The sequence below is a fragment of the Marmota flaviventris genome, chromosome 9 (assembly GCF_047511675.1).
Source record: "Marmota flaviventris isolate mMarFla1 chromosome 9, mMarFla1.hap1, whole genome shotgun sequence".
In the NCBI taxonomy this organism is placed as follows: Eukaryota; Metazoa; Chordata; class Mammalia; order Rodentia; family Sciuridae; genus Marmota; species Marmota flaviventris.
Window position 1 is genome coordinate 52,584,242 of NC_092506.1, and position 27,349 is coordinate 52,611,590.

The 27,349-nt window shown below is 33.8% G+C and overlaps 1 protein-coding gene across 1 annotated transcript; it reads left to right on the top strand.

The window, feature by feature from the left end:
• Positions 1–27,170, top strand: Rnf141 (ring finger protein 141). The gene is made up of 6 exons (XM_027942298.2): positions 1–103; positions 7,443–7,634; positions 10,934–11,042; positions 15,059–15,240; positions 18,980–19,087; positions 23,949–27,170. The coding sequence occupies exons 2-6, from the start codon at positions 7,492–7,494 to the stop codon at positions 24,097–24,099; spliced, it is 693 nt and encodes a 230-aa protein (XP_027798099.1). The 5' UTR covers positions 1–103; positions 7,443–7,491; the 3' UTR covers positions 24,100–27,170.
• Positions 27,171–27,349: the final 179 nt, after the last annotated feature.

Here is a 27,349-nt window from a genome sequence, read left to right on the forward strand (position 1 = left end):
TCACTGAGGTGCGACCTGGTCGGCCGCTGAGCCGCTGCTTGCTGGTCTGAGCCCGGGCCGAGGCGGCGTCGCTCACGCCTGGAGCGCCATGCCTTGAACTTGGGTGAGCTCCGCTGCGTTGTCCTCTTGCTGTACCCCAACTTACCTGCTTCACGCCCTTCGAGCAGGAAGTAGAAACCCCGATAAGGCCTCGACGGCCGAGCGGGAATTCGGGGAGCTAGGCCTTTTCCAGGCCTGGACTTCGGGCGCGGGGCTGGCTTGGGAGGCCTTTCGGTGTACTCCGATCTTCACCCGGCCGTTTCCAGTGCCCAGGGTGAGGTGCTTGCCCCGCTTTGGAGGTGGGTCCGGGAGTCCGGGAGAAAAGGTTTTCCTCCTGGAGCCCAGAATCGTTTTTTTGAATATTGCCGCCGGCGCAGTCAGTCGGCCTCCCGTTTTAGCTGTTGGTTACAAGTGCAGGTGCACTGAGGAGGGGCTGAGGCGGAGAGCGGGCGCCCGCACCAGGACGGCGCGCGGGGCTGCGCCTCGCCGAGTGGCACTCTCCTGAGGAGAAACCCTTTACTTGGGGCTTCAGCTCAGGAAAGCCAAGTCGTTCTTAGCACACCCAAAGCCTAAGGCCTTTGATTGTCAAACTAGCTGCTACCTTGAGACCCAGCGCAGGAGGGGTAGTTTCCTTGCTAATAATAATTGTAGTGATTACACAGAAGGGAAAGAAACCCCTGTTAGTTTTTGAAACTCCCTCTTCAGTTATTTGTGACGTGTTATAAAATGTGGATTTGCTTTCATTGTTGAAATATAGCCCCAACTTCCTTAAATAGGCACTATCATATTCTGATCCTGTCCTGTTTTACAGTGCCCAACATTCATTTATTTCCTCTGGTGTATTTACGAAGCCGCAGTAGCACCTCCAATTCTTTGTAATTCTTACACCTCAGCAGAAGTTTATCATTACCACTCACCTCCCAGCATTCTTGTGGCTGTAAAGTGAGCTTCAGCTGTTCAGAATTTGCCTGTGGCCTGAGCTACAAAAGATCCTGAAGTAGTGTCCTCTATATTGTAGACATTCCTCTGAGAAAAGTGGTGCCTTTTGAATTCAGAACTCAAAAATAGTATGGAATTTTCTCCTTTATGCTGCCTGGCTTCAGTTGCTAAATATTGTCCTCCAGAATATGATTGTATTTTTCAAAAATATGTTAATTCTTTGTCACTCTATCCCTCTTGGTTTTTATCTAAATACACACTTCCTTTCTCCTCCTTTTCCCCAAAAGACTTGGGAGATCCACACAGAATTCTTGCAAGTGTAGTGTGTTTTTCTAAATATGAAAAGTTTTTAGTAAACACATTGATGCTATTAGAAATCCACTAATTCTCAAGATTGTTTTATAGATAGTTTTTGTTGTGGTAGTGGGGATTTTTCTTTCTTTCTTTCTTTTTCTTTTTTCTGATTAAGGTCGTTAGTCCTAGACCAGTAGAGGAAAGGCATCAGGGCCCAGAGAAGGAGAGGGAAAGGGGAAATACTAGGGATATATATTGACCAAATCATGTTGTTGAATTGTGTGCATATACAAATATGTAACAAATTCCATTATTATGTATAATTGTAATGCACCAATAAAATATATGGAAAAATCTTTCATCCCAGAATAGCTATTCCAAACTCTAATGACTCTGACTAGCTAATTGTCCCACTATGTATCTGTGTTAATTTTCTATCTTGAAATGTGGTTGAGACCTGCTTAGAGATGTAGAGTTTGACTAAGCAATAAGTGTCAGTTTCCTTAGGGAACTACTTGTAGTACTTAGTACTTATTACTGAGATTAAAGTTGGCATGAAAATAGATGATGATCATTTCAATTATAAGTATCTTTTGCAAGCTAATTTGATAGAGAACAAATTTCAGAGAGGTTTTCTAAATGTTTCATTACTTGTCAACTAGTCAGTCATTTTGTTGCACTTTCAGGTTTGCTTTAATCCTTTTATGAATGGATTGTGGTTTAAATTTGCAGAGAGTTTTTGTGGACTTTTGGTTTTGATTTGGGTTTTGGTTCTGGGGTATCTTTGTGTGTGTATGCCAATTAGCCATGATGTGGTTGTTATATTTTTATAAGAAATATTTGAACTACAACAGTTCATTTGTTAGAAAAAGAAGTGATCAACTGTACCACCCACTAGAGAATGGCATTTTTGGAATCCTTGATGAGCTTTTGATTTTCAAAATAACAGTTCTTTATCTAGAAAAACCTTCAAATGTTTCTGAAAGCACATTTCTATCTTGATAGAAAGGACTATGTTAAAAGTGACAAAGTAGTTTTGAGAGTTGTTAGTTCTTTGAGAAATCTTGACTACAGGTTTGTGTTTTTTTGCTGAATTTTATGCCAGTGGTTTGCAAATTAAGTTCCTATGCAATACTATTGTTTAATGATTTAGAGGTATTTTGTTAATTTCAAATAGTGAATGTTTCCCATTTTATATAAACATCAATGATAAGGTTTTACAGTTTTGTGTTATTTTCTTCCATATGGGTTTTTAACTTCTACTTATCTCCAAGTCATTACTAGATGACTGGACAAATTAACAAAAGTCAAAGGAATTACTCAGTGAATAATTAAAAAAACAAAAGCTGTCAACAGTATTTATTGCATTCATTTAGAAAACATTATGTACCTATGTATTTTCTAAAAGAGAGAACTTGGCTCTTATCCTGAAGCAGCTCATGGAGGGGAATGGGTAAGTGACTTAACTGATGATATATGACAAAAAATGGGTAAAATACCAAAGATAGATACTGAAAAAGCTGTGGCTAGTGACTAAAGGATGGCCTCAACAGATTGTCTTTGTGAACATTTATTCTTGGTTGAAGTCTTATATTACATAGAAATAACAGATATATTTTTAGGCTAGTATTAGACATTAATATTTAGCAATATTTTATTGTTTTCAAAATAAACTGTAAATTCAAGGATCTTTCTCCTAAACCAGATTGAGAATCACTATTCCAGCTATCTTGGCTAAATACTGTTGTATTTTAATCTAAGGAGTCAAGTGATGAGGTTTCCTGGATACCAAGTGAATTACAGAAAAACAAGTTAATATGTTGCCTGAGATTATAAACTTTATCATTCAAAGTTAGAACACCAGATTGAAAAGATGAAGAAACAAAGGGAAACATTTTCTAACTCAAAAAACAAGCAACTAAGGCTTCCTTGTAAGTAGATGTTGGTGATCAATGTAGCAAAATATGCCACTTTGGTATAAGGATTATTTGGGGTTATAGGCACTTAAAAAGTAGAGGTTTAAGAAATGCACTCTACCTTCCTTTTTCTTCCTGAAAGCAGAAGATAAAACCCAATGTAAAGGTACTCTCCCTGTACCAGGGAAAGGAAGACATTCTTAACATCAGACATGGGCAATCAAAGCTGAGAGAAAGCTATACAACCAAACCTTAAAGTAACTCTTATTTTCTCACTTTTCCACAATTAGCTGCTGTAGCCCCAAATCCTTTGTTTCATCATATTTTTCACAAATTACTACTCTTGGTCCAAAGCAGCATTTAAACTTTTAGCCCTACTTTGGTCTGTGCTTTTCTTGGGTCTCCGTTTCCAATTGATTGATTAGAGTATTATCACATTTTTATTAAGTTGGTACAGGAAATTTAGAAGAAGTTTAAGTTTCATTTGGAAAACTCTCAATATTAGGTTCAAGGTCACCTACTCTACTTCCCACCCAAGAAGAATCTGTTAGTCAATAGATGAACTTCTCATTTTAATTAAACACTTCAAACTTTAGCGAAGAGGCTCACATACATCACCCATTTCCACTTCTGGATGGTAAGACATTCTTACACTCAACTGAAATTTGCCTCTAATTTATACTTTTTGACCATTCTGCTCTTTGTAACTATAATATAAATCTTACTTCCTCTTTTACATGGTAGCTCCTAAAATATTTGAGCAAACCAATCATGTTGCTCTGGGTTACCAAGCCATACTAGAATAAATCATTTTGTTTCCTTTTCTAGACCTGTAACATCTTGAATATATTCTAATTTATTAGTACCCTCTGACTACTTAGAGCTGAATGTAGACCTTCATTGTGGTCAAACCATTATAGAGCACAATGGGACTAGGTTTCTTGTTCTGGACATCTGCTTCTAGCAAGAGTTTAAGATTATTTTAGTGTCTTTGGTGTCCCTATTACACTCTTGATTATTTTGATTAACTTTTTTTTTTTATATTTTTAACTGCTTAATTGGGTGCATCTTACCTAGATTTTTTTTTTCAGTTGATATTTCAAAACATATTCAGGAGTTAACTTTGTGCTGTATTAAACAATTTTAATTTCAGCAGGTCAGTATCTATTTTAATCTTGATTCTTTGGATATTATTCCAATTTTGATCATCTGCAGGTTAGACAGTCATGCAGTCTTGTCTTCGGGTCATCAATAAAAATGTTAAACAGCCCATCTTTTGGTGCCAGCCTCCCTTTCCCTTAGTCTCTCTGCTTTAGTTACTTTGGTTTTTTAAAAATTACCTCAAAGACCCCATGATCCTTCCTATCTCAGGCACTTTCCTTAACTTCAGCCTGGAATACCCTGCTGTCACCATGCACCACCCCTCTTTTCTTACTAATTCTGACTGTCCTGAACTCAAAATATTTTCCCAGGAACTTCTTTCCTCACACAGGACTAGATCAGGTCCTTCTTGTATAGACTTTCATAGCACCTGCACTTGTTTGGCTTAGTATTTCTCATTTTTGTTATTTTATACTTACCTGTGTGAATAATGTCTCTTGCTCCTTGATGACAAGAACCGTGTTTCTTTTGCTCTCTGTCATATCCCTGGAGCATAAGCACCAAGCACATGGTACTTGTTAAGCTTAATCTTTAAAAAGATAATGTAAGTCAGTGGATGCCTAATGCTGGTCTGAAACCATTAGTTCCTGATATTGCTTTCACAAGTTTGAATTAGAACAAGAAAAATAAGGACAATATATCATTTTAATGTGTGTACATATATATATTGAACATTAGGGTGAAGTCACTTTCTTTTTTTTAAATTTTTTTTTAAAGATAGAGGAGAGAGAGAGAATGAATTTTTTTAATATTTATTTTTTAGTTTTCGGCAGACACAACATCTTTGTTTGTATGTGGTGCTGAGAATTGAACCCGGGCCGCACACATGCCAGGCGAGCGCGCTACCGCTTGAGCCATATCCCCAGCCCGAGTCACTGTCTTTCTTAGAAAGGACTTTTATTCTAATGTTATATCCTACTATTCAATTTTTGAGGTTTCTTTTTTGTTTATATTTAGATTACTTAGACTAAAAAGAATTATGCGACCCCATGGTACATATACTAGTCTGTAATACTCAGAAATCACTGATGATGAATGCTCTAGACATTCCCCCTCAAAGTTAGTGTCTTTACTTGTTTCTCTTTGGACATAGTTGCTATAAATCTAGTTGGTCATATTTTAAAATGTAATTTTTACCTTCAGAGTTTTTTTGTTTGTTTTTAGTTACCTGGATCTTCCTCATCAACGTCTTTTCATTTCTATCTAATATTATAATATTGTTGCCAAGTAGGCTCAGATTCAAAATAGCACTTGTATGTTTTTGACAATTGTACACTTCCTATATTTAAGATAACAGAGAGAATAAACCTCAAATATAGTGCATTAGAATTTAATACCAGAAGCAAATTTTGCACACTTAGGACTACTTACTTTATATTTTAAAACTACATTTTATATTTAAAGCTATAACTTCATTTTCATTAAGTGATGAAATAAATTTCCTGACAAAACTTTTCCTATGAAAAGTTTTCCCGTTTCATCTACTTTATATGGTATGGATGTTAATTTGTGAAATAAAATGATAGTCTTTAATGGGTACATGAAATAGAATTTCCTCAGAGATCATATTTTTAAAAAATTATTATTCATTTTTCATTTCTTATCTGTTTTTAAAAACTAAGAAAAAATTACTACTAGCTCTTTGACTTTGGGCAAGTTACTTTAATCGCTTGTTTCCTCACTGTCTTATTTCTTCATCCATAAAATGGTTATTCTAGGAATTTAAATGACTGAATCTATGAATACATGTAAAGTGTTTAGAAGTATGTGTTATACAATGGAAGTGATCAACAAATGTGAACTGCTTTTACTACTATTAATAGTATTTGTATTGAGTAGGAATATCACATGTAGTTATTGAATACATGACCATAGACAAATACTAAAATTTAGCTTAATTTTAACTTGGTATTCTGTTCACTCATTATTTACCAAAGGAAAAGAACTCTCTAGAATAAACACTTCCAACTCTTCTGTAGCCACAATACATAGGGTTATATCTTTCAAGATTTTAGAGTACGTGATTATTATATAAATGTTTTGTGGTTAAATTTTAAAGCCAATTCAATGAATTATTACTCTATATTTATAATATTTATAATAGATTATTAGTAGTGATCTGGCCTTTTAACTAAAAATATTCATATTTAGAAAACAAATTACAGGGCTGGGGATGTGGCTCAAGCGGTAGCGCGCTCGCCTGGCATGCGTGCGGCCCGGGTTCGATCCTCGGCCCACATACAAACAACCATGTTGTGTCCCGAAAACTAAAAAATAAATATTAAAAAATTCTCTCTCTCTCTCGCTCTCTCTCACATCTCTCTAAAAAAAAGAAAAAGAAAACAAATTACATAAATTCTAAATTAAAAATACCTTGCAGAATTGAAGAGCAAAAGAGCTCTCTTTTCCCCCCCAAGCAGAAATTGTGAGATGGTTAAATTATCTTAACATTTTCATTTTATTAAATATTTTAAGCCAAAAAGCTTATTTAATTTAATGTATTTTAAATTACAAATAAGTTGCATATTGATAAATAAAAGATTTAAGCTGATATAATTTTATCAGGAGCCCGTGTATCATAGTGTTTAAGAATGTGTTCGAGCATTAGAATATGAAAAAGGAGTTCAAAGTTCACTTCCACCCTGTACAAAGTTCACTTGCACTCTGTACTATACATTTTATATAACACTTGGCTCCATTTCTGTATCTATAAAACAGGAATATGATAACATCTACCTCAAAGGATGTAATAAATAAATGATATATGGAAAGCACTTAGTTTGGAGTCTGACATGTGGTTAGCAGTCAGGAAATGTTCTTAGGAAAAAAGATAAACAGTTTCCTATTAAATACAATTACTTGACTGCCCCCTTGTATAAAAATTATCATAAGTGAATGCCATTTTCTCATTTACCTATGTGATTCTGAAAAAATAAAATAAATCTTAACCTTGAAAATATAGTCATTTGAAAAAATTCTGTATTAGACTCAGATAAAACTACTGAACTCTTCCTAGTTTTTCTTTATTTGAAGGATGGATATATCACTATTTTTATGTTGTGTGTAAAAGTAACTTTTTTATATATTTGACAGAAACTATGTGAAGCAACACTTTCTGGATTCTAAGAAACATCATTTCATCATGGGACAGCAAATTTCGGATCAGACACAGTTGGTTATTAGCAAGTTACCAGAAAAAGTAGCAAAACACGTCATATTGGTTCGAGAAAGTAGCTCCTTAACTTATGAAGAATTTCTTGGGAGAGTAGCTGAACTAAATGATGTGTAAGGCTTGCTCTTTTTCACTTTATTTTTTTTCCCCCTTCATGTGTGCACCATATGTCATGGCTGTGTAAGAAGTAACCAAAGATATTGATTGGTAAGATTTAGTGTTTTCAGCAACAGTTAGCAAATATTTGTTGACTTTATTATAAGTAGACTTCCTGTGTAGTTATTTTAAAATAACTATGTAGATAATGGGAATAGAAAAGAAGAACTTAAAATGAAATTTGGAACACAGGCCACAGATATATTGAAGCATTTCTAGAATATAATGCATCCTAACATCTCAGTAATTGTATACTAAAAGACTGTAAATTTACTTGTTTGAAAGCACTAAAGGGGTGCCCTACAGAAGGAACTATGTCATTTAGCCACTAAAAAGAAAGATTAGGATAGTCAGAAGTAACTCTGAAAAGTCTTCTGTACATCAGCCTCTTCTGCTGAATGGAGAAGGGAGAGTATCCCTTCTGTGTTTGTTTACTAAGCCGTTATTTTGCCAGAGAAATACATAGATAGTGATAGGTAACTTTCATCACTTAGGAATAAAATTTTGCTTATTCATGTTTTCTAATTATTAATACCTTGAAAGCCCTACGTAGCTCTTTTGAATAATTTTTTTTATCTAAGATGGATTATAAAGGTCTCTGCCTTCTTAAAAAGCACCTAATAAAACTTAGCCTTTTCTTTGTGAGTTTATTCTTTTTTTAATCAATTTTTATATGTATTTGTATAGAAATTCTTAAAATACACAGGTCTTTTTATCCTTGAATGTTCCCAGACCACTATGATTTTTAAATACTGCTTGTTTGTTTTCTCCCTTAGTGACAGGTAGGCAGATGTCAATTCTTTCTATTAAATCTTTCTGTTGCCAGCACCCACTTCTACCTCTTTTTATTTCATTCATATATATACACACACACACACACACACACACACACACACATACATATATACACATAAATATGTATATATATACACATACACACATGCATATATATTTATATATTTTTTCGTATATGCCCTTTATTATATGTGTATTTTAATATATATCTTTTCTTTATTATATATACATTACATATTGATCTTCAATCCCCCTGGGAGTATAATTAAAACTTATATAAGATATCTTAAATAATATCTTAAAGATTCTCTTACTCTCTTTAATTTAGTCAACATTTACTGACCATGTATTACATTCAAAGTATTGTGCTCAGGGTTGGACATTTTAACTGAGGCCTAAATTGATTACCCAAGTATTATGGAGAATCCAGCTCTGAGTCTGAAACTCCTTCCACTATTCCATATTACTTTTCCTTAAACCCAAAAGAGACCGAAAAAAAAAAAATTACCTGTAGGTCTAGAACCACTTGGTATATAAATTTGTAGTAGTTTAGTCACTATAAATAGCTTAGAGTTAGATTTATGAACCTACTCCCTTTATGTGTGAGATAAGAGACATACTTATGTGTGAGATAAGAGACATTCTTTATGTGTTAGATAAGAGACATACTTATTGAAAGAATGATATACTGTCCTTATGGATATGACTGGAGCTGGATGTTCCTAGCCAGTGATAAAGAATAAAAAAAGAAAAAGAAAACTTGTATAAAGATATAATATAACATATATATATATATATAAAAAATGATCTAGAAGAATATGCACTAAATTATTCCAGTGCTTGTCTCTGGATTAGGGGATGGTTGGAAAAGGAAACAGTGCAGGGAGATTTTACATTTTACTAAGTATTTTTTTTTATATTTTTGTATTGTCTGATTTTTTTTTACAATAAAAATGTACTGTGGGTTTAAAAAAATTCTAATATTTAAAAATTTTTAATCATCCAAATGGTAGTGTTTAAAGCATTACTTCTGTGACCATATTTTTAAAGAATAAAGTAAGATTGATAATTTAGTAGTATCATAGAAGAGGGTGCTTTTTGTTTGTTGCTTGGTTTCAACTCTTAAGAATGATTGGTTAACACTTGCCATCTTTTCAGTCTTAGAATTCATATGTGCAGGCTCTGTCTATTCTATAATATTTTGCCTATTGACCTAAAGATATTGGATAAAATACGTCCTATAAAATCACCTACAACTTTATTGTGTCATACAAAAGTAATGGTAAAGAATATATTTCTTTTATTTAGCACAGGACACTTCTAACTGGATTTGATATTTTTTTGCTTTGCTGTATTAGGGGTTGAACCTAGGGCCTCAAACCTACTGGACAAGCACTGTATCATTGAGCTACAACCTCACCCTCTGGATTTAGTTCTTAAAATCAATTTGTGGGGAAGGGGGTAGTACTAAGGATTGAAGTGGATTAAACTATGTTATATACATTTATGAATATGTCAAAATGAACCCATTATTTGTATATCTATAAGTTTAAAAAAACAATTTGTGTGGGTTAGAGTGCTCTCTGACAACTGTAGTTAAACCTATTTAGAAGTGTGGCTTGGTAGCTGGGAAATAGAACTAAAAACCGGCAGGACAAAATTATTTTCACTGGCAGACTTTATTTCCTAAGTCTAATTGCTTTATTTCTGATGGTATCATTGTACTCAGCTCTAAGTCACTTAGTTGAATGTGCTTTACCGTACTGATGCTCAGAGAGAAATGTTAATAATTATAAATGGAAACTTCAATGTTTAATTATGTCTTTGAACTGATTTAAATTGGTATTGACAGTATATTGAATTATTCTTTAAAAGAGTTATGTTTTCATGTTATGTTTTAGGGGCTCTCAAAGTTACTCTGCTGGGAGAGGATAATAGAACCATATTTAGTTTCTCAAGGGGTTTGTTTTACTTGATCACTCCCCAGATTGTCTATAAAATTAAAACTTTCGAGGAGTTCATGTTATTGCTTAAGTAGGACTCGATGAACAGAAAGATATTTCTCAATATGTATCTCAACAGTCAATATTTGGATTTTGGATAAGTGAAACTGGACTATTTCTTTAGTTACTAAATTTCTTTGACTTATTTTTCCTAAATATCTTTCTTAGGACTTTAAAGATAATTGAGATACAGATATGAAAAAAAAGAGAGAGATTTATAGGTATTACTCCATAAATCTCTTGGCTTTAAAAACTTTGGAAATTAAGTTATATGTTTATGTTCATAATATTCTCTATTCCTGTGTTTTAAGAATCTAATTATTACAGTCATGGTTATCATTTGTCTTTATGTGTTTTCTTTGTTTTCTACTCTGTTTGTGTTTCTTGAATCTGGTTTTATAGCTCTAGTATTGTATGTGACTTTTGATAAATTAATAAATATGTTTGTCTCTTTTCAGAACTGCTAAAGTGGCTTCTGGCCAGGAAAAACATCTTCTCTTTGAGGTACAACCTGGGTCTGATTCTTCTGCCTTTTGGAAAGTGGTTGTACGCGTGGTCTGTACCAAGGTGAGACTGATAGAGACTTCTGTTTCTGAGCTTCAACTATTTGGGGGTTAAAACCACATTTTAAAGTATAACATCATATAGTGGAAGTAAATGTTAATAATTTGGTGGTCTTGTAAAGCATAGTTTTGATACTGATTGCCTTCCAGCTTACTGATTTGTCTATTTTGATGTATTATAGAGATTTTTCTAATCAAAGAAAATGGTAGTAAACCTTTATCTTTTTTTGAGTTTTAGCTGGCTGAGGAGTCCTGTTTAGCACTAAGATGGTACTTTAAAAATTAAAAATATCTTAGAAGATCATTTCTTTCAAAACATTGGGTTTTGTTCATTTAAAAAATTCACTAAAAGGTTTGATTTATTTTTTAATTCTTTGTAATGAATTTGTTTTGATAATTCTTAGTAATGGATTTTTCACCATCAATACACTGTCCTATAGTTAAGTCTTTACATTTTAGATAATTGAATATTTCAACTCAGCTAAAAATACAGTGATAGCTGTCAATGAGTAGATTAGAATAGGCAACTCTTAACTTCTTGAAGCCATAGACATGTGAATGAAAGGTAAGGATTTCACTGGTCTTCCTTAAGTCCTAACCTCTGTTCTAAAACAAAGATGCAATTAAATTGTCCATTTGCATATACACTATAAGTTGGACATTAAAAATGCCTTTAAGTCCACTCCTGACCAACTCATAAAGAACCCTAGGGTTCATATTCCCTTCATACACATACATTAGCAGGAAGAATGTGCTTCTCATGACTAGTTTAGATTATACTAGTTAGTATTGACTCCTGAGTCATTTTAGGGGGTTACGAATGCCAAAATAAAATCAGGCTCTCCCAGTGATGCAAAGCGGAAATGCTGCTTGGATATCAGCCAACTGTTTCTGACACATCTTTTGTTTCTCCATGTCTAAACTTGATGTCTCTTAAAGGTCCACCTTAGCCACCATCTTTTATAAAGTCTTCCATAAAAACTTCCCTAACAGGAATTCTTTTCCTCTTCTAAATTCCAGCAGCACTTTATTTATACTTCATAATTAAATTCAGCATTAAGAATAAAATAATTAGGTTCTTGGCTTGAAAATTAGATAGTAAGCTTCTAAAGGCAGGGACTAATCCTTTTATGCCTTACTGATGTAATCCAGTGCTTTGCATCTGATGGGAACTCAGCATATGTTGGGTGATCAAAAGTCTTTTGCAGATCCAGATGCAGTGGCTATCAGGAAACTAAATGAATTATATGTTTCATCATTCTTGATATTTAGACTAAAATTTTAATTGTCCTTGAATTTTCTTTTTTTCACTCATTTTCAGAGTCCATTCATAAATGAGTCCTGTTAGTTTTGTCTTCAAAATACATTCAGAACCTAACAAGTTGTTACCATATACACTCTATTCCCACTCTATCCCTAGTGATCATCACCTCTCACCAGGATTATTCCACTTGTCTCCTAACTGGTCTCCCTGCTCCTGCTCTTGCTCTGCTGTGCCCATTTTCAGCACAACAACTAGTCTATTAAACATCACAATTTAAAATGTAAAGCAGATCATATTACTTCTTGGCTCAAAGCCTTCCAGTACTTCCCATGCATGTGGAATAAAAGTCAATTCATTTTAGTCAACAAAGTTCTATATATTCTATCCTTACCTTACTCTCTAACCTTATCTTCTGCCAATCCTCCCTTTCATTCTGTTTCAAGTACTCTAGGCTCCTTGTGCTCCTCGCTTGGTATACATCTGCCTAACAGCTTTTAAACTTCCAGAAATGACCCACAGCTATCCATATATGATTCATTCCTGTACTTTTTCAAGTTCTTAAATGTCACCTTCACTGTGAGATCTTCCCTCCAACCCCTCAACATTCCTCCTCCCTGTTTCATCTTATCCACAACATTGATGTCCATCTAACCTAATCTGTATTCTGCCCGTATTGCCTACCTATCTTATAACTTGCATGAGGGCAATTTTTTGTTTTATACACATTATGTCTTTAATACCTATATTTTTAGTATCTGGTGTACATAATACTATAAAATCTGCATCAGTAAATGTAATAAATATAAATATTTTTCTTTTCTTTTTTTTTTTTTTATCTCACTGTGTTTATCTCAAACTCCTGGGCTGAAATGATCCTCCTGCCTCAGTTTCCTAAGCAGCTGAGACTATAGGCACATGACATCCAGCTACCCGGCTGCAGGAATCCTATGATAGGAATAGTTCGTGTGATAAACTTTGCTAATATGGTACTAAGCTTATATAAATTTTTCCATAATTTCTTCTGTACTTTATAGTTCCAAAGGAAGACTGGCCTACTTTCTCCAGCTGTGAAGGCCTATTCTATAAACTGATAAATTTCTGTCCCTTTTAATTCTATTTATTTGTTCTCCATGTACAGTCTTTTATTATATATTTGCATCTCCACATAGATCTTACCTTCCAAAAAATCAATAAACTTTCCAGTTAGTAAAGATGAATTTATCATTTGAGCTAAAGCTCAAAATTCAACTACTCTTTGTTAGTATTTAATGTAATTTTCCTTAGTTTAGAACTTTGGGTACAGAGCAGAACTTAAGTACTCAGTTGTTTTAGTCATAGTAGAATGGCATATGGTTGTTGGATTCAAGTAAATCTCTTAATTTTAAGTTCTTTAATTAAGAAATAAAAATGAAAGAATTGTGAATATTAATCTCTAAAATTAATTTCTTAACTCTGGAAAAGTCACTTAACCTCATCAATTGTTAATAAGATGATCGCCTAATCAATCTTACATAATAATGCAGTGGCACCCTCTCCTCCACAAAAAGTCTTAACTGGGCTTCTCCAGAAATCTTCACCATGGCTGATTTTAGGACTGTCAGCAAAAGAGTCTCTACAAAAGAGTTCAATGTAGATAAACTTCCTATTTTTGTGTTGCCCTATTTTACTTGGTCACTGGCCAGGAAGAAATCAGCACTCCAGATGTTGGACACCCCATTACTAGTTTTTCACATTTATCCAGTGTAGTAGTTTGTAGATGTGCAAACAAGGCCTCTGACCTTGAGCTGGAGCTTCACAGAGATGTCTACATTTCTAAGATAAGAGAAATTACCAGGTGGGCTCCATGGTAACAGCTAGCAGGGGAAGGAAAGAAAGGAGAGAAGAAGCTCTCCCCTTCTCAGGTGTTGTCCTTGAAGGGTTAATGTGCCCAGAACAGTGAAAGAAAAAGCCTCTTTTATGTGAACTTCTGAGCCCCTCCCCTTACATGTTGGGTATAAAATTCTGAAACCACCTGAACTCAGGGTTCAGGGGATTGATTGATTACTGCAAAAGCTGTGCCCTCTGAATCTGGCTGCAGCCAAATAAAACTGTTTCCTGCTGCTAACTTTGGTGCTTTGCCTTGTCTGTCCTTACAACAATAAGAGTGTTCAAATAAGATGTATCAAATACAATACATTTGTATATATATTTTAAACACCCACAAATGAAGGGGACATGGTATTATTCATTTACACAGACCCTTACTTTCTCAAATAATTTACAAATATCGAAAACCTCTGTTTTGGTAAATGGATGGCATTAGAGAAGATAATGCTAAGTGAAGTTAGCCAATCCCAAAACAAATGCTGAATGTTTTCTCTGATATAAGGAGGCTGACTCATAGTGCGGTAGGGAGGGGGAGCATGGGAGGAATAATGAATTCTAGATAGAGCAGAGGGGTGGGAGGGAAAGAGAGGGGGCAGGGTGTTAGCAAAGGATGGTGGAATGATGGACATCATTATCCAAAGTACATGTATGAAGACACGAATTGGTGTCGACATACTTTATATACAACCAGAGATATGAAAAATTGTGCTGTATATGTGTAATAAGAATTGTAATGCATTCCACTGTCATTTTTTTTTTTTTAATCAATTTAAAAAAATTTTTTTTTTTTTTAAAGAAAAAAACCTCTGTTTCCTAGGATATTTGGACTAAATATTTGTGGTTCCCCCCCACACACTTTTTTTTTTCCCTTCATTTCTTTGTATTTTTAGATTAACAAAAGCACTGGCATTGTGGAAGCATCACGGATCATGAATTTATACCAGTTTATTCAGCTTTATAAGGACATCACAAGTCAAGCAGCAGGAGTGTTGGCTCAGAGCTCCACCTCTGAAGAAGCTGATGAGAACTCATCTTCTGTAACATCATGTCAGGCTAGTCTTTGGATGGGAAGGTATATAATGCATAATCACTGTGTTTTGCTTATTTCCATTTGTACAAACCACTGAAATTTCATTAATATATTGGCTGGTGCTCATTCTGACACCTTAAATCTTTTTGTCTCAGTTGGTATTATATCCCATATCACTTTTGGATCATTTTGTCCTTTCTTTTTTCAGTGCCAAATTAAAGCTAAATTAAAGTGTCTCACACCAGGTAATGTTTCTGTCAACCCAGTCTCTAGGAATCCACTTTCTATATGCTTGCATCTGATTATAAAGGAGATATTAATAAGAATTTGGGTTCTTAGATGTCAAAGCCTTTAAAGGAATTAGGTTCAAGAATTTGGCCAAATCATTTCAGAAAGTGTCTAATTGAAGGATTAAAATTTAAATAATGGCAGTCCATTCAGGAATGAACAAGTCATTGGTTCACGTATTGCATGTACTGAACTATCAGAAGGAAATGAAGTCTGCCAGAGAATTCTATGATGGTTCTTGTTTACTCAGGCCTAATATGTTATCGTTATACCTAAAGTGTTTTTTTCCCTTCTCTATTATGCTTTTGGCCTGTGAAAGCTCCCACCTGTTGCCATTTGACAATCATGACCATAATTTAAATTTATAAATACCTCATTGGAAAAAGAGTTGCATGAGTCCACACATGTTGACATCCTGTCTTTTTGACATATTGGATAGACAGCAGAAATCTGTATTGACAGTGACCTTTCCTAGAGTTAGGAATGTGTATAATCAAGAATTTCTCTTTTATTGCTTTATTTGCACTTGCATTTTCTTGTCCATCCTTAACCAACTGGTTTCCAAATGCTACATTGCAGTTAAATTTTCCATTTATCATTTCCTGTTTATCTTTAGTAGCTTTCATGGCTAAGGCTGTTAGACAAATGACATGCCAAATGAGGTTTAGAATGTTGTAGGTAGTATTTAGGCTTATCTTTCCTTTACTTTATAAAGTTAATTTTTCAAAGACAGGCATCTAATTTTCTGCTTTTTTCTTCTCCCTCTTCAGAGTGGCAAATTTTTTTAAGTGTTTTGAAAGCTGAGGATGGTGTTTACCTATATATTTAAGCCATATGGTAGCAAATTAAAAGAAAGTAATACTTCTTTTCTTGTTGTAGTCATCTTAATGAAAGAGGTAAAAGTGTTATCTCTTCATGTGCCCTTGAGATGAGGAAACTCAGTAGCTTAATGGTTAGTTAGGGCTGCTTCTTCCTTTGTTTTTTGGTTCACAGTGACACCCTGATATACTATTTCATAGAAAAAGACTTTCCAAGTTGAAGAGGATCTTAAGGGACCTTTCTTTATACAGTCTGGTTTTACATCTGGTGCAAGATTTTATTAATGGTTTACATCTATTTTTACAGGATATTAGAACTCATTAAATCCCCACAGTAACCCCATAGAAGTATAAATATTGACCTATGTCAGATGAAGAAAGATTTAAACAAATAAATGCCTGATTAGAAATTGATATCACTGAGACATATTTAAGCCTGTCAATGCAGCCATGCTCTAACCTCAAAGATCTTATAGTACTACACTTCTGCAACTTTACTTTTCAGTGGTTTTGAAGAGGAGGGACCTAAAGTTCTGTCAAGACTCAGGGTGGTGCCAATGCTATTGACCCTGAGATAACACTTGGAGTAGAAAGATTCTATTTAATCGTACTTGACCAAGTAGAATCCAGTTTTTACTTGCAAATTGGACAACTGCTAACCCTGCAGTTCTGTGAAACTCAGTGTCTCTGAAAAGCAAGCCTTTCCATGCCCAGACACTCTAATTACTATGAAGTTTTCCCTTTTGCCTTGTGTTCCTCAAAGTATTGAAAATCTGGCTCTCTGGACACAGCACAGATTCCATTACCAAGTCATGTGTATTCAAATCCTTGATCCACTTTTTCATCAGTTTTCTCATCTTTTAAAAGAGGTAAGAATAATAGTATCAGTCCCAGAAGAATGTTGAGAAAGTTTTGTGAGTTAATAGATATAAATCTCTCAATGCCTTGCACATAGTATATTTATAAGAGTTAACTATCAGAGCTGGGGCTGTAGCTCAGTGGCAGAGGGCTTGCCTAGCATGTGCGAGGCACTGGTTCAAGCCTCAGCACCACATAAAAAATAAGTTAATAAACAAAGATATTGTGTGTCCCTCTACAACTAAAAAATATTTTTAAAAGAATTAACTATCATTCTTATTAAATTGTTGCAGTATTCTATTCCTTGCTTTCAGTGGCTGACCCTCTGGGGTTGCACTAAAAACTCTATTCTCTCTTCCAGCCCTCAGATATTTGAAAAACGAATCAAATTCTCACTGAATCTTCTGTTTTCCAGAATAAGCACTTCCAGTTCCTTGGCCTGTGTTTATATGGCTCTCTTCTTCATACTGTAGGTTTTCCTGGACAATACTTTATTGGTCAATATTGTGTTCAGAGTATGAGGTAGAGAAAATTAATTCTTTACAAGTGGTCTAACAGGATCAAGTAGAATAAGACCCTGCTCCTTCTTCTGATCACTATGCTGCTAGGAAGGCCAAAAAACAAACAAAAGTACATTGTACAGGTTCCACTAGCTATTTCTGTATTTCCTGTGTTTTATCTCTATAATGCTGTTCTTTGTAGCCCTGTGCTCCTCACTTTTAAATCTAATCTTCAGAACACTCTTTGTAGATTCAGTTATATTCTCTGAAACTGCCACCCAAGTCTACATCCCAGATGAAGATTTTAATACTCTCAGAATCAGAGACTCTAACTCATGAGGGTCTGGTATAGATCTAAAAGACATTTGAATGTTGAACTGACTATATATCATCAGATATAACAGATTCATATTCATTTAGGTTTTCATTCCATTTCACCCTTTCAGTTCAGTGGCCGCTCTCTTTTTCCCATGACTAAAGCATAACACTTAATTTTAATCTATTACCACATCCTAATGATTTGTTTTCTATCATGCTCCTTAAACCAGGCCCTAATTATCTCCCAAGTGAATTTCTGAAATAAGGTCCTAACTGGTTTTGCTTTCTCTACCATCACTCATTTTGTACTCCCAATTAATCTTCCTTGAGAAAGAGACAATGGATATTGTGAGTTGAATTACTAAGGTTGAAGTTTACAAAACTCATAAGTGTATCCTGGAAAGGAAATTGCTATGTGCAAAGGCAGTTCAGGGCACTCTGAACTGTGGCTGAGGCAGAAGTTTCAACATTTCTTTTCTTTCCAAGAAGATGAAAAGGCTTTTTGAGGACAGAGATTTTGTGTCCTATCCTTTTTGTGTTTTCCATAGCATTTGATACTTAAGACTAAGCTATTCTTTTACTTATATGCCCACTATCAGTATCAGCAGTGCAAGGTTCTGATGCACAGTTCATACTTTACTGTTTTGTATCCTATGTGATGGATAAATAATATATTGATTGAAGTCATTTGTATAAATTCAGTAGATTAAATGGGCATTTTCAGAAAGACATGAATAATTCCAGTTTTTGTCCATGTTTTGTTTTCTTTAATAATCACAGAATTTATCTTTTATCTAGTCTTTATGAAATGTATCCCTTAGTTTCTTCCCTAATATAATTTGCTACCCTAAAAGATGGTAATTTTAGTTTCATATTAACTTTGCACATAAGTCATATTGTACTTTATATGTGCTTTAATGCTTTCTAAGGCAATGAAAACAAAGTAGAAATCATATGGACAGAGAATATCCTTGTCCCAGCTCAGTTTTCACATTGCAGGGTGAAGCAGCTGACCGATGAGGAGGAGTGTTGTATCTGTATGGATGGGCGGGCTGACCTCATCCTGCCTTGTGCTCACAGCTTTTGTCAGAAGTGTATTGATAAATGGTAAGTTATCTACTGCCTTCAGGGATAGGCAAAGGTCAAATGAGATAGTATATGAATAAACTTTGAAAAGTACAAAAGTATTATAGTTAAGTATAAGAGATTTCTATTCTTTAGTATTTTGAATTTTATGATATAACTGCTGCTAGTTAAAAATATTTTTATACATAAATTTTATAAAATGTGGGACTATAGCTTGGTTTTAACATTTTTGTTATAAGGAAATTTGTGCCTGATTTTAATCTAAAATCAAATGTTTTTCTTTTTCTCGAAATGGATATTCATATGTGCTTAGAAGGTAAGTCTTTGTGTATTGGATTTGGTGAGCTAGGTCAGCTAGCTAAACTTGTTATTTTACAAAATAAGAATCAAGCATTTTGGAGGACCTATAAATGACATACAATAAATTACATGTATGTAAAGTACAATTTGATGTTTTAACATACACATAGACCCATAATAACCATGATCATGATCACGATCAAGATAATGAGCAAATCCACTGCCCCCCAAAATTACCTTACACCCCATTGAAAAACCTCCCTCCCAACCTTTCCTCTAGTTCAGGCAACTGTTAATCTGCTTTCATTTGATGAAAAGTAATTTTTGATTTCATAGAATTTTTATAATTGGAATGATATAGTATGTACTTTTTGGGGGGAGTGTCTGGCTTATTTTATTTGATATAATTATCTTTAGATACATCCACTTGGATAAATTACAAATAAAAGCTCCTATGTACATTCATAGGCAAGTTTTTCGTTTTTTTATTCTTTTGTTCTGGGTTTTTGTTTTTTGGGTTTTGTTTTTGTGTGGTACTGGAGATTGAACCAATGAGCTACATCCCCAGCCCTTGTTTTTTATTTTAATTCTCACTAAATTGCTGAGACTAGCCCCAGCTTTGAAATTCTCCTGCATTAGCCTCTTACATCACTGAATCACAGGTATATGCCATATGCCACTATACCTGGCTCATTATAAATATTTCTATGGACTTTGATTTTTTTTCCTGGGAAAATACATAGAAGTAGAATAGCTAGATTGTATAGTAGGTGTGTATGTTAACTTGTTAAGGAACTGCCAATTATTTTCCAAAAATGTAACTTTTTCTTACTACCACCAGCACTGCATAAGAGTTATAGTTGCTCCAAGATATTGCCAACACTGGTTATAGTCAGTCTTTTTAATTTTAGCCATTCTAATCAGGTATATAGTAGTATCTCATTATGGTTCTAATTTGCCTTTCTCTACTGAGAGAAGATATCAAGAAGCTTTTCACATGCTTACTTACCATCTGTATGTTTTTTTTTGTGAGGTATAGCAGATATATATATCTTATCAGACACAGTATATGTTTTACACATATTTTCTCCTCTGTGGCTTTTTTCATTCTCTTTTGGGTGGATGGGGGGAGGCAGTATCCTCAGCCCTTTTTGTATTTTATTTATAGACAGTATCTCACTGAGTTGCTTATTGCCTCACTGTTGCTAAGGCTGGCTTTGAATTCATGATCCTCCTGTCTCAGCCTCCCGAGTCTCTCAGATTACAGGTGTGAGCGGCCATGCCCAGTTTTTTTTTTTTTTAAACTCTCTTAAGAATGTCTTTGAAATAGTAGAAGCTTTTCATTTTGATGAGGTCAAATTTGTCAGTTGTGATTTATAGTGATTTTTAATGTCCTATATAAGGAATCTTTTCCCTAACCCGAGGATATAAAAAAAAAAAAAAAAAATACTCTCTCTTCTCCCAAAAGTTTTATAGTTTTTTAAAAATTTTACATTTAGGTATCTGAATCCATTCTGAGTTAACTTTTGTTGAAAGACTTTTTCTTCACTAAATTGCCTCTTCATTTTTGTTGGGAATCATTTGTTCGAATATGGGCCTCTTCCTAAACATTTCTGTTCCATTGATCTGTTTGTCTATTTTATTCTAATACTATACTATCCTGATTATTGTAGCTTTATAATAAGCCTCAAAGTTGGAAATAGTCTTTTGGATTTCAATATGAATCTTAGAATCAGTTTATCAATTTCTACAAAAAAAACTTGAAAAGATTTTGATTGAGATTATGTTGAATAAACAGATCAATTTGGGGAGAATTGATTTCTTAATAATATTGAATCTTTCAATACACAAGGTATTTCTTCATTTACTTAAGAATTCTTTAATTTCTCTAAGCAATTTTTTACATTTTCAGTGATGCATATCTTTGACAAATTGTCCCTATTGTATATTTTATGCTATTTTTAAAAAATATATTTTTAGTTGTTGATAGACCTTTATTTATTTATCCGCGGTGCTGAGAATCTAACCTGGTGCCCCACACATGCCAGGCAAGTGCGCTACCACTGAGCCACAGCCACAGCCCTTTTTATGCTATTTTTAAATAGGTTTCATTTCATTTTAAATTTTGTATTGCTAGCATATAAAAAGACAATAGATGTGCATCAGATCTTATGTCCTGCACTCTTACTACACTCATTTGTTCATTTTGGTATTTTTATAGATTCTGTAGAATTTTTTGACTGTCTCAACAGTTTTTCAAAGTTTGTTTTTTTTTTTTAATACAAAATTCTAGACTGAGAATATTTTTATTTTCAGTACTTTAATGATGTTGTTCCACCCTCATCTTGGTTGTATCCTTTTCCCATGGGAAATCTGTGGTCCTTTTTTCCTCTGGAGATACTGTCTTCTATTCTCCTCTTGGTGCCTTAAAATTTTTATCTTTTCACTGGTTTTAAGAAATTTGAGTATGATGTATTTTTTTTTCCTCATGTTTCTTGTTCTTGGAGTTTATCAAGCTCTTAAATTTGTAGATTTGTAGTTTCATCAATGTTGGAAAAGTTTCCAGCCATTATTTTCTCAAAATTTTTACTATTTTCTCTCCCTTCTTCTGGGAGTCCAGTTGCCATATTTTAGACCACTTGAATTTGTGTTTCATTTTGGATAGTTGCTATTGCTATGTCTTTCAAATTCACTAACAGGTTTTTTTTTTTCTTGGTTGAGGGCCAGGGTTACTGGGAATTGAATTCAGGGGCACTCAACCACTGAGCCACATCCCCAGCCCTATTTCGTATTTTATTTAGAGACAGGGTCTCACTGAGTTGTTTAGTGCCTCACTTTTGCTGAGGCTGGCTTTGAACTTGTGATCCTTCAGCCTCAGCCTCCCAAGCGACTCCCGGATCACTAACCTTTTTTCCTGCAATGTCCAGCTTTCTATTAATCTCATCCAGTATCATTTTGTTTACCTTAATATTTTAGTTTTTATTTCTGGAAGTTTGATTTGAGTTGTTAAAGTCGTCTATATACTACTTAATATAATTGGTCTTTCCTCTAGTGTTTTGAATACATGGAATATAGTTATAACTTTTAAATTTTCTTATTGGTTAACACTAATATCTGTGTCAGTTTTGGGTTATTTTGATTGTTTTTTTCTCTTCATTGTGGGTTATATTTTTCAGCTCTTTCTTTATATGCTTTGTAGTTTTTCTTGGATGCCAGATACTGTGAATTTTGCCTTTTTAGGTACTGGATATTTTTGTATTACTATAAATATTCTTGAGCTTCATTCTGGAATATAATTAGGTTACTTGGAAATAGTTTGATCCTTTTGGGTCTTGCTTTTGTGATTTTTAGGAAGGACCCTATCAATGTTTAATGCTAATTATGCTCCACTAGTGAGAAAAGACCTTTCAGAGTACTCTACTCAATGCTTTAAAAATTATGTGGTTTTCCAGTCTGACTGGTGGGCAACAAGCAGTATCCCATGCCCTCTGTAAGCTTTGTTCTCTGAAATCCTCAGCCTCACATAGTTTCCTCATTTGAAGGGGAAACTATTTGTAGATCTCCAGAATTCTCTCTGTAGCTCTCTCCTCTCCAGTATTCTGCCCTGTGAACTCTAGCTTCCTTGGCCTGCAGAGTTTGACCTGTCTCTTCAACCTGGGGTGTCTGTCAGGTTCCATCTAGATCTGTCCAGGCCCTCTTTCTTTGCTTACCTCCTCTCAGGAACCACTGTTCGTGTTGCCTAATGTCCAGTGCTTTATATGAAACATTATATTGTAGCACTACTTTATAAATTTTGTCCCATGTTTTAATTGTTTTAGTGGGAAGATAAATCTGGTTCTTGTTGGCCAGAATCAGAAGTTGTTTTTAAATTGTGATGTTATGTGCCCAGAAGAGCACATATAAGTATCTCATAAGATATCTCTGGGGAGCTAGAAATAACCTGAATGGTATATGCCAGCTGGAGCTCTCACATTTTGTTTTTGGAGCATATTTCTAAATTTTTGAACAAAAAGCCAAAGAGCAATTGATACACCTTCATTACTCTTTGGTCTCAGATTTTACAGAGAGATGAAAAGAAAAACATTTTTCCTTGTATGATATATTTCTGACTAAAATATGGTAACATTTGAAAAGTTTCCCAAATAGTATTTGACAAAAAAAAAAAAAAAATCCTTTGGAAAACAAAATCTTATTTAAGTAATTATATATGTATTCTCTGCCTATCAGAAAAATCTTAATGCATATAAATTTAATCTCTTAAATGTGAATGCTCCACTTTTATAGTTTCCTTAAGAAATCTTATTGCTTATGAACCAAAGGACCTTCTGTCAGATCCTTAAGCATAATTGTATGTCTTAATTGAGAGTTATGAAGATATTACTTAGAAAAATGACTAGTACTACCCTTTCCTTCTGCCTTATTCCCCTACCACTGCCAAGAAGTTATTCCTAGGGTAATGGCTTCCATTTAAATACAAGTAAACATTTAGTTTATTTTTTATGTGCATATATTACTTTTCAAACAAATCCATTTTTTAAAAAAGGAAAGAAAACAAATTGTTCTTGTTTTGACTTCCCTATAGGAGTGATCGACACAGGAATTGCCCTATTTGTCGCCTGCAGATGACTGGAGCAAACGAATCTTGGGTGGTGTCAGATGCACCTACTGAAGATGATATGGCTAACTATATTCTTAACATGGCTGATGAAGCAGGCCAGCCCCTTAGGCCATGACCTTCCATGGGGGGAGATCTTCCTTTGCTATTGTGGGCTACAAATACATAGTGGTCATGGAGGACAAATGAAGGGATATTGTGGCAACGATACAGAAAAAGCAATTTTTCCCACCCTCTTATTTTTGCTATTGTGACAATATGTCCCATTTTTTAAAATAAACTTCCCATGTCTTCCATTTTGGTAAACTAAAATTTGCTACTATTGTAGATCATACTTCCCTATTATTTAACTGTTCTAATGTGTATTAGAACTAATTGCTCTTGAATCCTTTGCTAGCAGATAACAGCAATATTTCCAGAGGCTTTTTGACACTACAGGTTTTCAAGGCATGAGTATTCTGGAATCTTTTTTGTTAGGTTTATAAACTTTGAATGTTGAAAAGTTGTAGCCATCTGAGAGAAGTTTTTAAATGACTAAAAATGTAGACTACATCAAAGTGCATGTTACTACTTAAAACGTCTTTCTGCTGGAATCTAAGGAGTATTTATTATGCCCCCTTGTGGTGAATTATTGCTCCTTTTACAATTTTACTTGAAGTGTTCCACAATTATTTCATAACTTTATATAACTTCAGTGTGTTTTGGAACTATGTATTTTTTATTTTTTACTTAAAAATCCATTTTTTTTTTTTTGTTATATGATACAGTTTAGTTAAGGACTATAAAGTTGGGGCTTTGCCTTATAAATTAATTTCTGCTGGAGAACCTTCTTGGCTGTCCTGGAAATGCATTCCCAAAGCTAGATAACTGATCTAATTGACTTTTATAATGCTCATGCATTTGGGGAGTTTCAGAAGGAAATTTTTCTTCATCACAAATACTAACTTATGTACTTCTAAATTATAATAAGTCATTCAGTGTTCATTTATGGTGCTTTTATTTTAACTTGAAGGCATCTCTCTGGGTTTCATAGTCCCTGATTTTCTTAGATTAAGAAATAAGGAAATAGGATGAGGCTTTTTCACCATATTTACATAAAACATCTCAGAAAACTAGAAGATAATTTGGCTTTCTTACTGCTTCACTGTACTTCCTTTGAAAATCTCCCAAAGAATATAATAATGATGAAATTATGGTCTTCATTAGCACCTCAACCATTTCTTTAGATTTTTGCTTAAGAAATATGAATTTTAACAATATTTCATCATATAGTAAAACTAGGGCTTGAAGTGTCCTTTAAAAAATATTTTAACATTCCATGCAAATTTTGACCTATTATTAACAAGTTACAAATATTCCTGTTTTTCTAAGTACCAAAAATTTAAGTTGCTACCTATTGATGACAGAAATTTTTGAACGTTAAGATTTTAATAGGGCTGGGCATGGTGGTCCACAATTGTAATCTCAGTGACTCTGAAGGCTGAGGTAGAAGGATTGCAAGTTCAAGACCAGCCTCAGCAATTTAGTGAGACCCTGTCTCAGTAAGAGGAATTGGGGAGGTAGCTCAATGGTAAAGCACTCCTCAGTTTAATCCCCAGTACCAAAAAAAAATAATAATAATAATAATGGACATGCAAATAAAATAAAATCCATTTCAAGGAAAAATATCTGGCTAATAACTTGACTCCTGATAGGATCAGCTAATTACCAAATAGCTAAACACTCACTACTGGGTGTTTATGCAAGCAGAATACTGGAAGCTCTATCACATCAACATGGAGATGCACTTGGATGATTGTGTAACCTTGAGAAAGTCTCTTACTCTTGTTGGTAGTTTCCTATTTTAGAAACAGGTTTTTATCTGTGGTTTTCATACTACTACTTCAGCAGTGGAATCCTTTTTTTCAAGTAAAAAATCTTAGAACCCTTATATACATATGCATGCACACATTCTAGCCCACTATATTTCATATTTTTTTCATTAATATAAATTTCCTTATATAAACTTTATGTACTATAATTACTAAACATTAGGTTAACCAATGAAAACACATAGTAATGCATTGGTAATACATATATTAAAATTTGGTAACAAATTTGTACCATGAGAGTTGTTTTTCTTTTTTAAATCAAAAAAAATTTAAAATTCCAGTCAAATTTGCAGGTTCCTAAATTTTCTCCATTGATTCCTCTTATTACATGGAACGTTTGTTATTTGAAAACCTTAGGATAAATGATCCTCTGAGATGTTTTCCAGATCTAAAATTTTAATTGTCATTTTGCATTAGACTGAGTTTAATTCGGAGTGTCTTAATTTTAAAACATTTCTGAAAATGAGCAATGTTGCTTTCCAGGTTTTTGATCTCTCCAGGTATAGCCAATGATTTTATCCCCCAGGGTCACCTTTAAAGGAATTATTAAACAGTGACTTGATATTGCATATACCTTTTTATCTTGCAATATGAACTCCAAGACACTAACTGATCTACTGTGAAATATAAAAATGTTTTTTATTAGCCTTATTAAATGAACGTAGTTCTTTGCTCACTTTATTAAACTGAGTGATAATTCTTAAGATGTGAACTTTCGGTAGGTTCTATTGTAATATCTAATCATAATCATAAGAGTTGTAAATTTGTTTAATGGACAAAATGTATGCTTTTTCTATTCTGTACAGCTTTGTCTTTTTTAAATATGAAGTACTTAAATGCACTTACTATGATAGGAAATATGTGTGCCTTCTAGGATTTGTGAAATGGTCTCATGTTATTCTGAGGAATTTGTTTTGTAAGCTATAGTTTTCCCTTCTATCCTAACTCAATAACAAAGGGTTTACTTATAATGCTGTAGTACTTTAGTTTGAGAAAATGAGTTTAACTCTGTACTGAATTTAGAGGTTGAGAATAGCAGCATTTTAGCAATTTTAGCTAAATGAAGAGATTTCCTTCTTATGTTATTTCACATTCTTCTATGCTAAATATTTATATTCCTTAAGAGGACTATTTGTGCTCTGAGAATTTGTGATGTTCATGTGCTACGTTTTGAGAATAATTTCAAATTGGACTTGATTTTCTTATATCCAATATACGTCTGGATAATAAGGCTGTTTGGAAATATCTTTCAGTTCAGTGATTTTTAACATTGGGAAGGTAGGTTCATTAAAAAGCAGTCTGAAGAATTTACATTTTATCTGTTATGTTTTAGTTTTATGTTATGTTTTGTTATGTTTTATTATGTTTGTTATGTTTTGTTGATGTTTTGTTTGTTTGTTTTGTTGGAAGTTTACTTGGTCTATCCAGGAATAAGAAAACTAATTGGAGATTAGAGAAATCAGCTGATAATCCACACTGACAATATAATATATAATA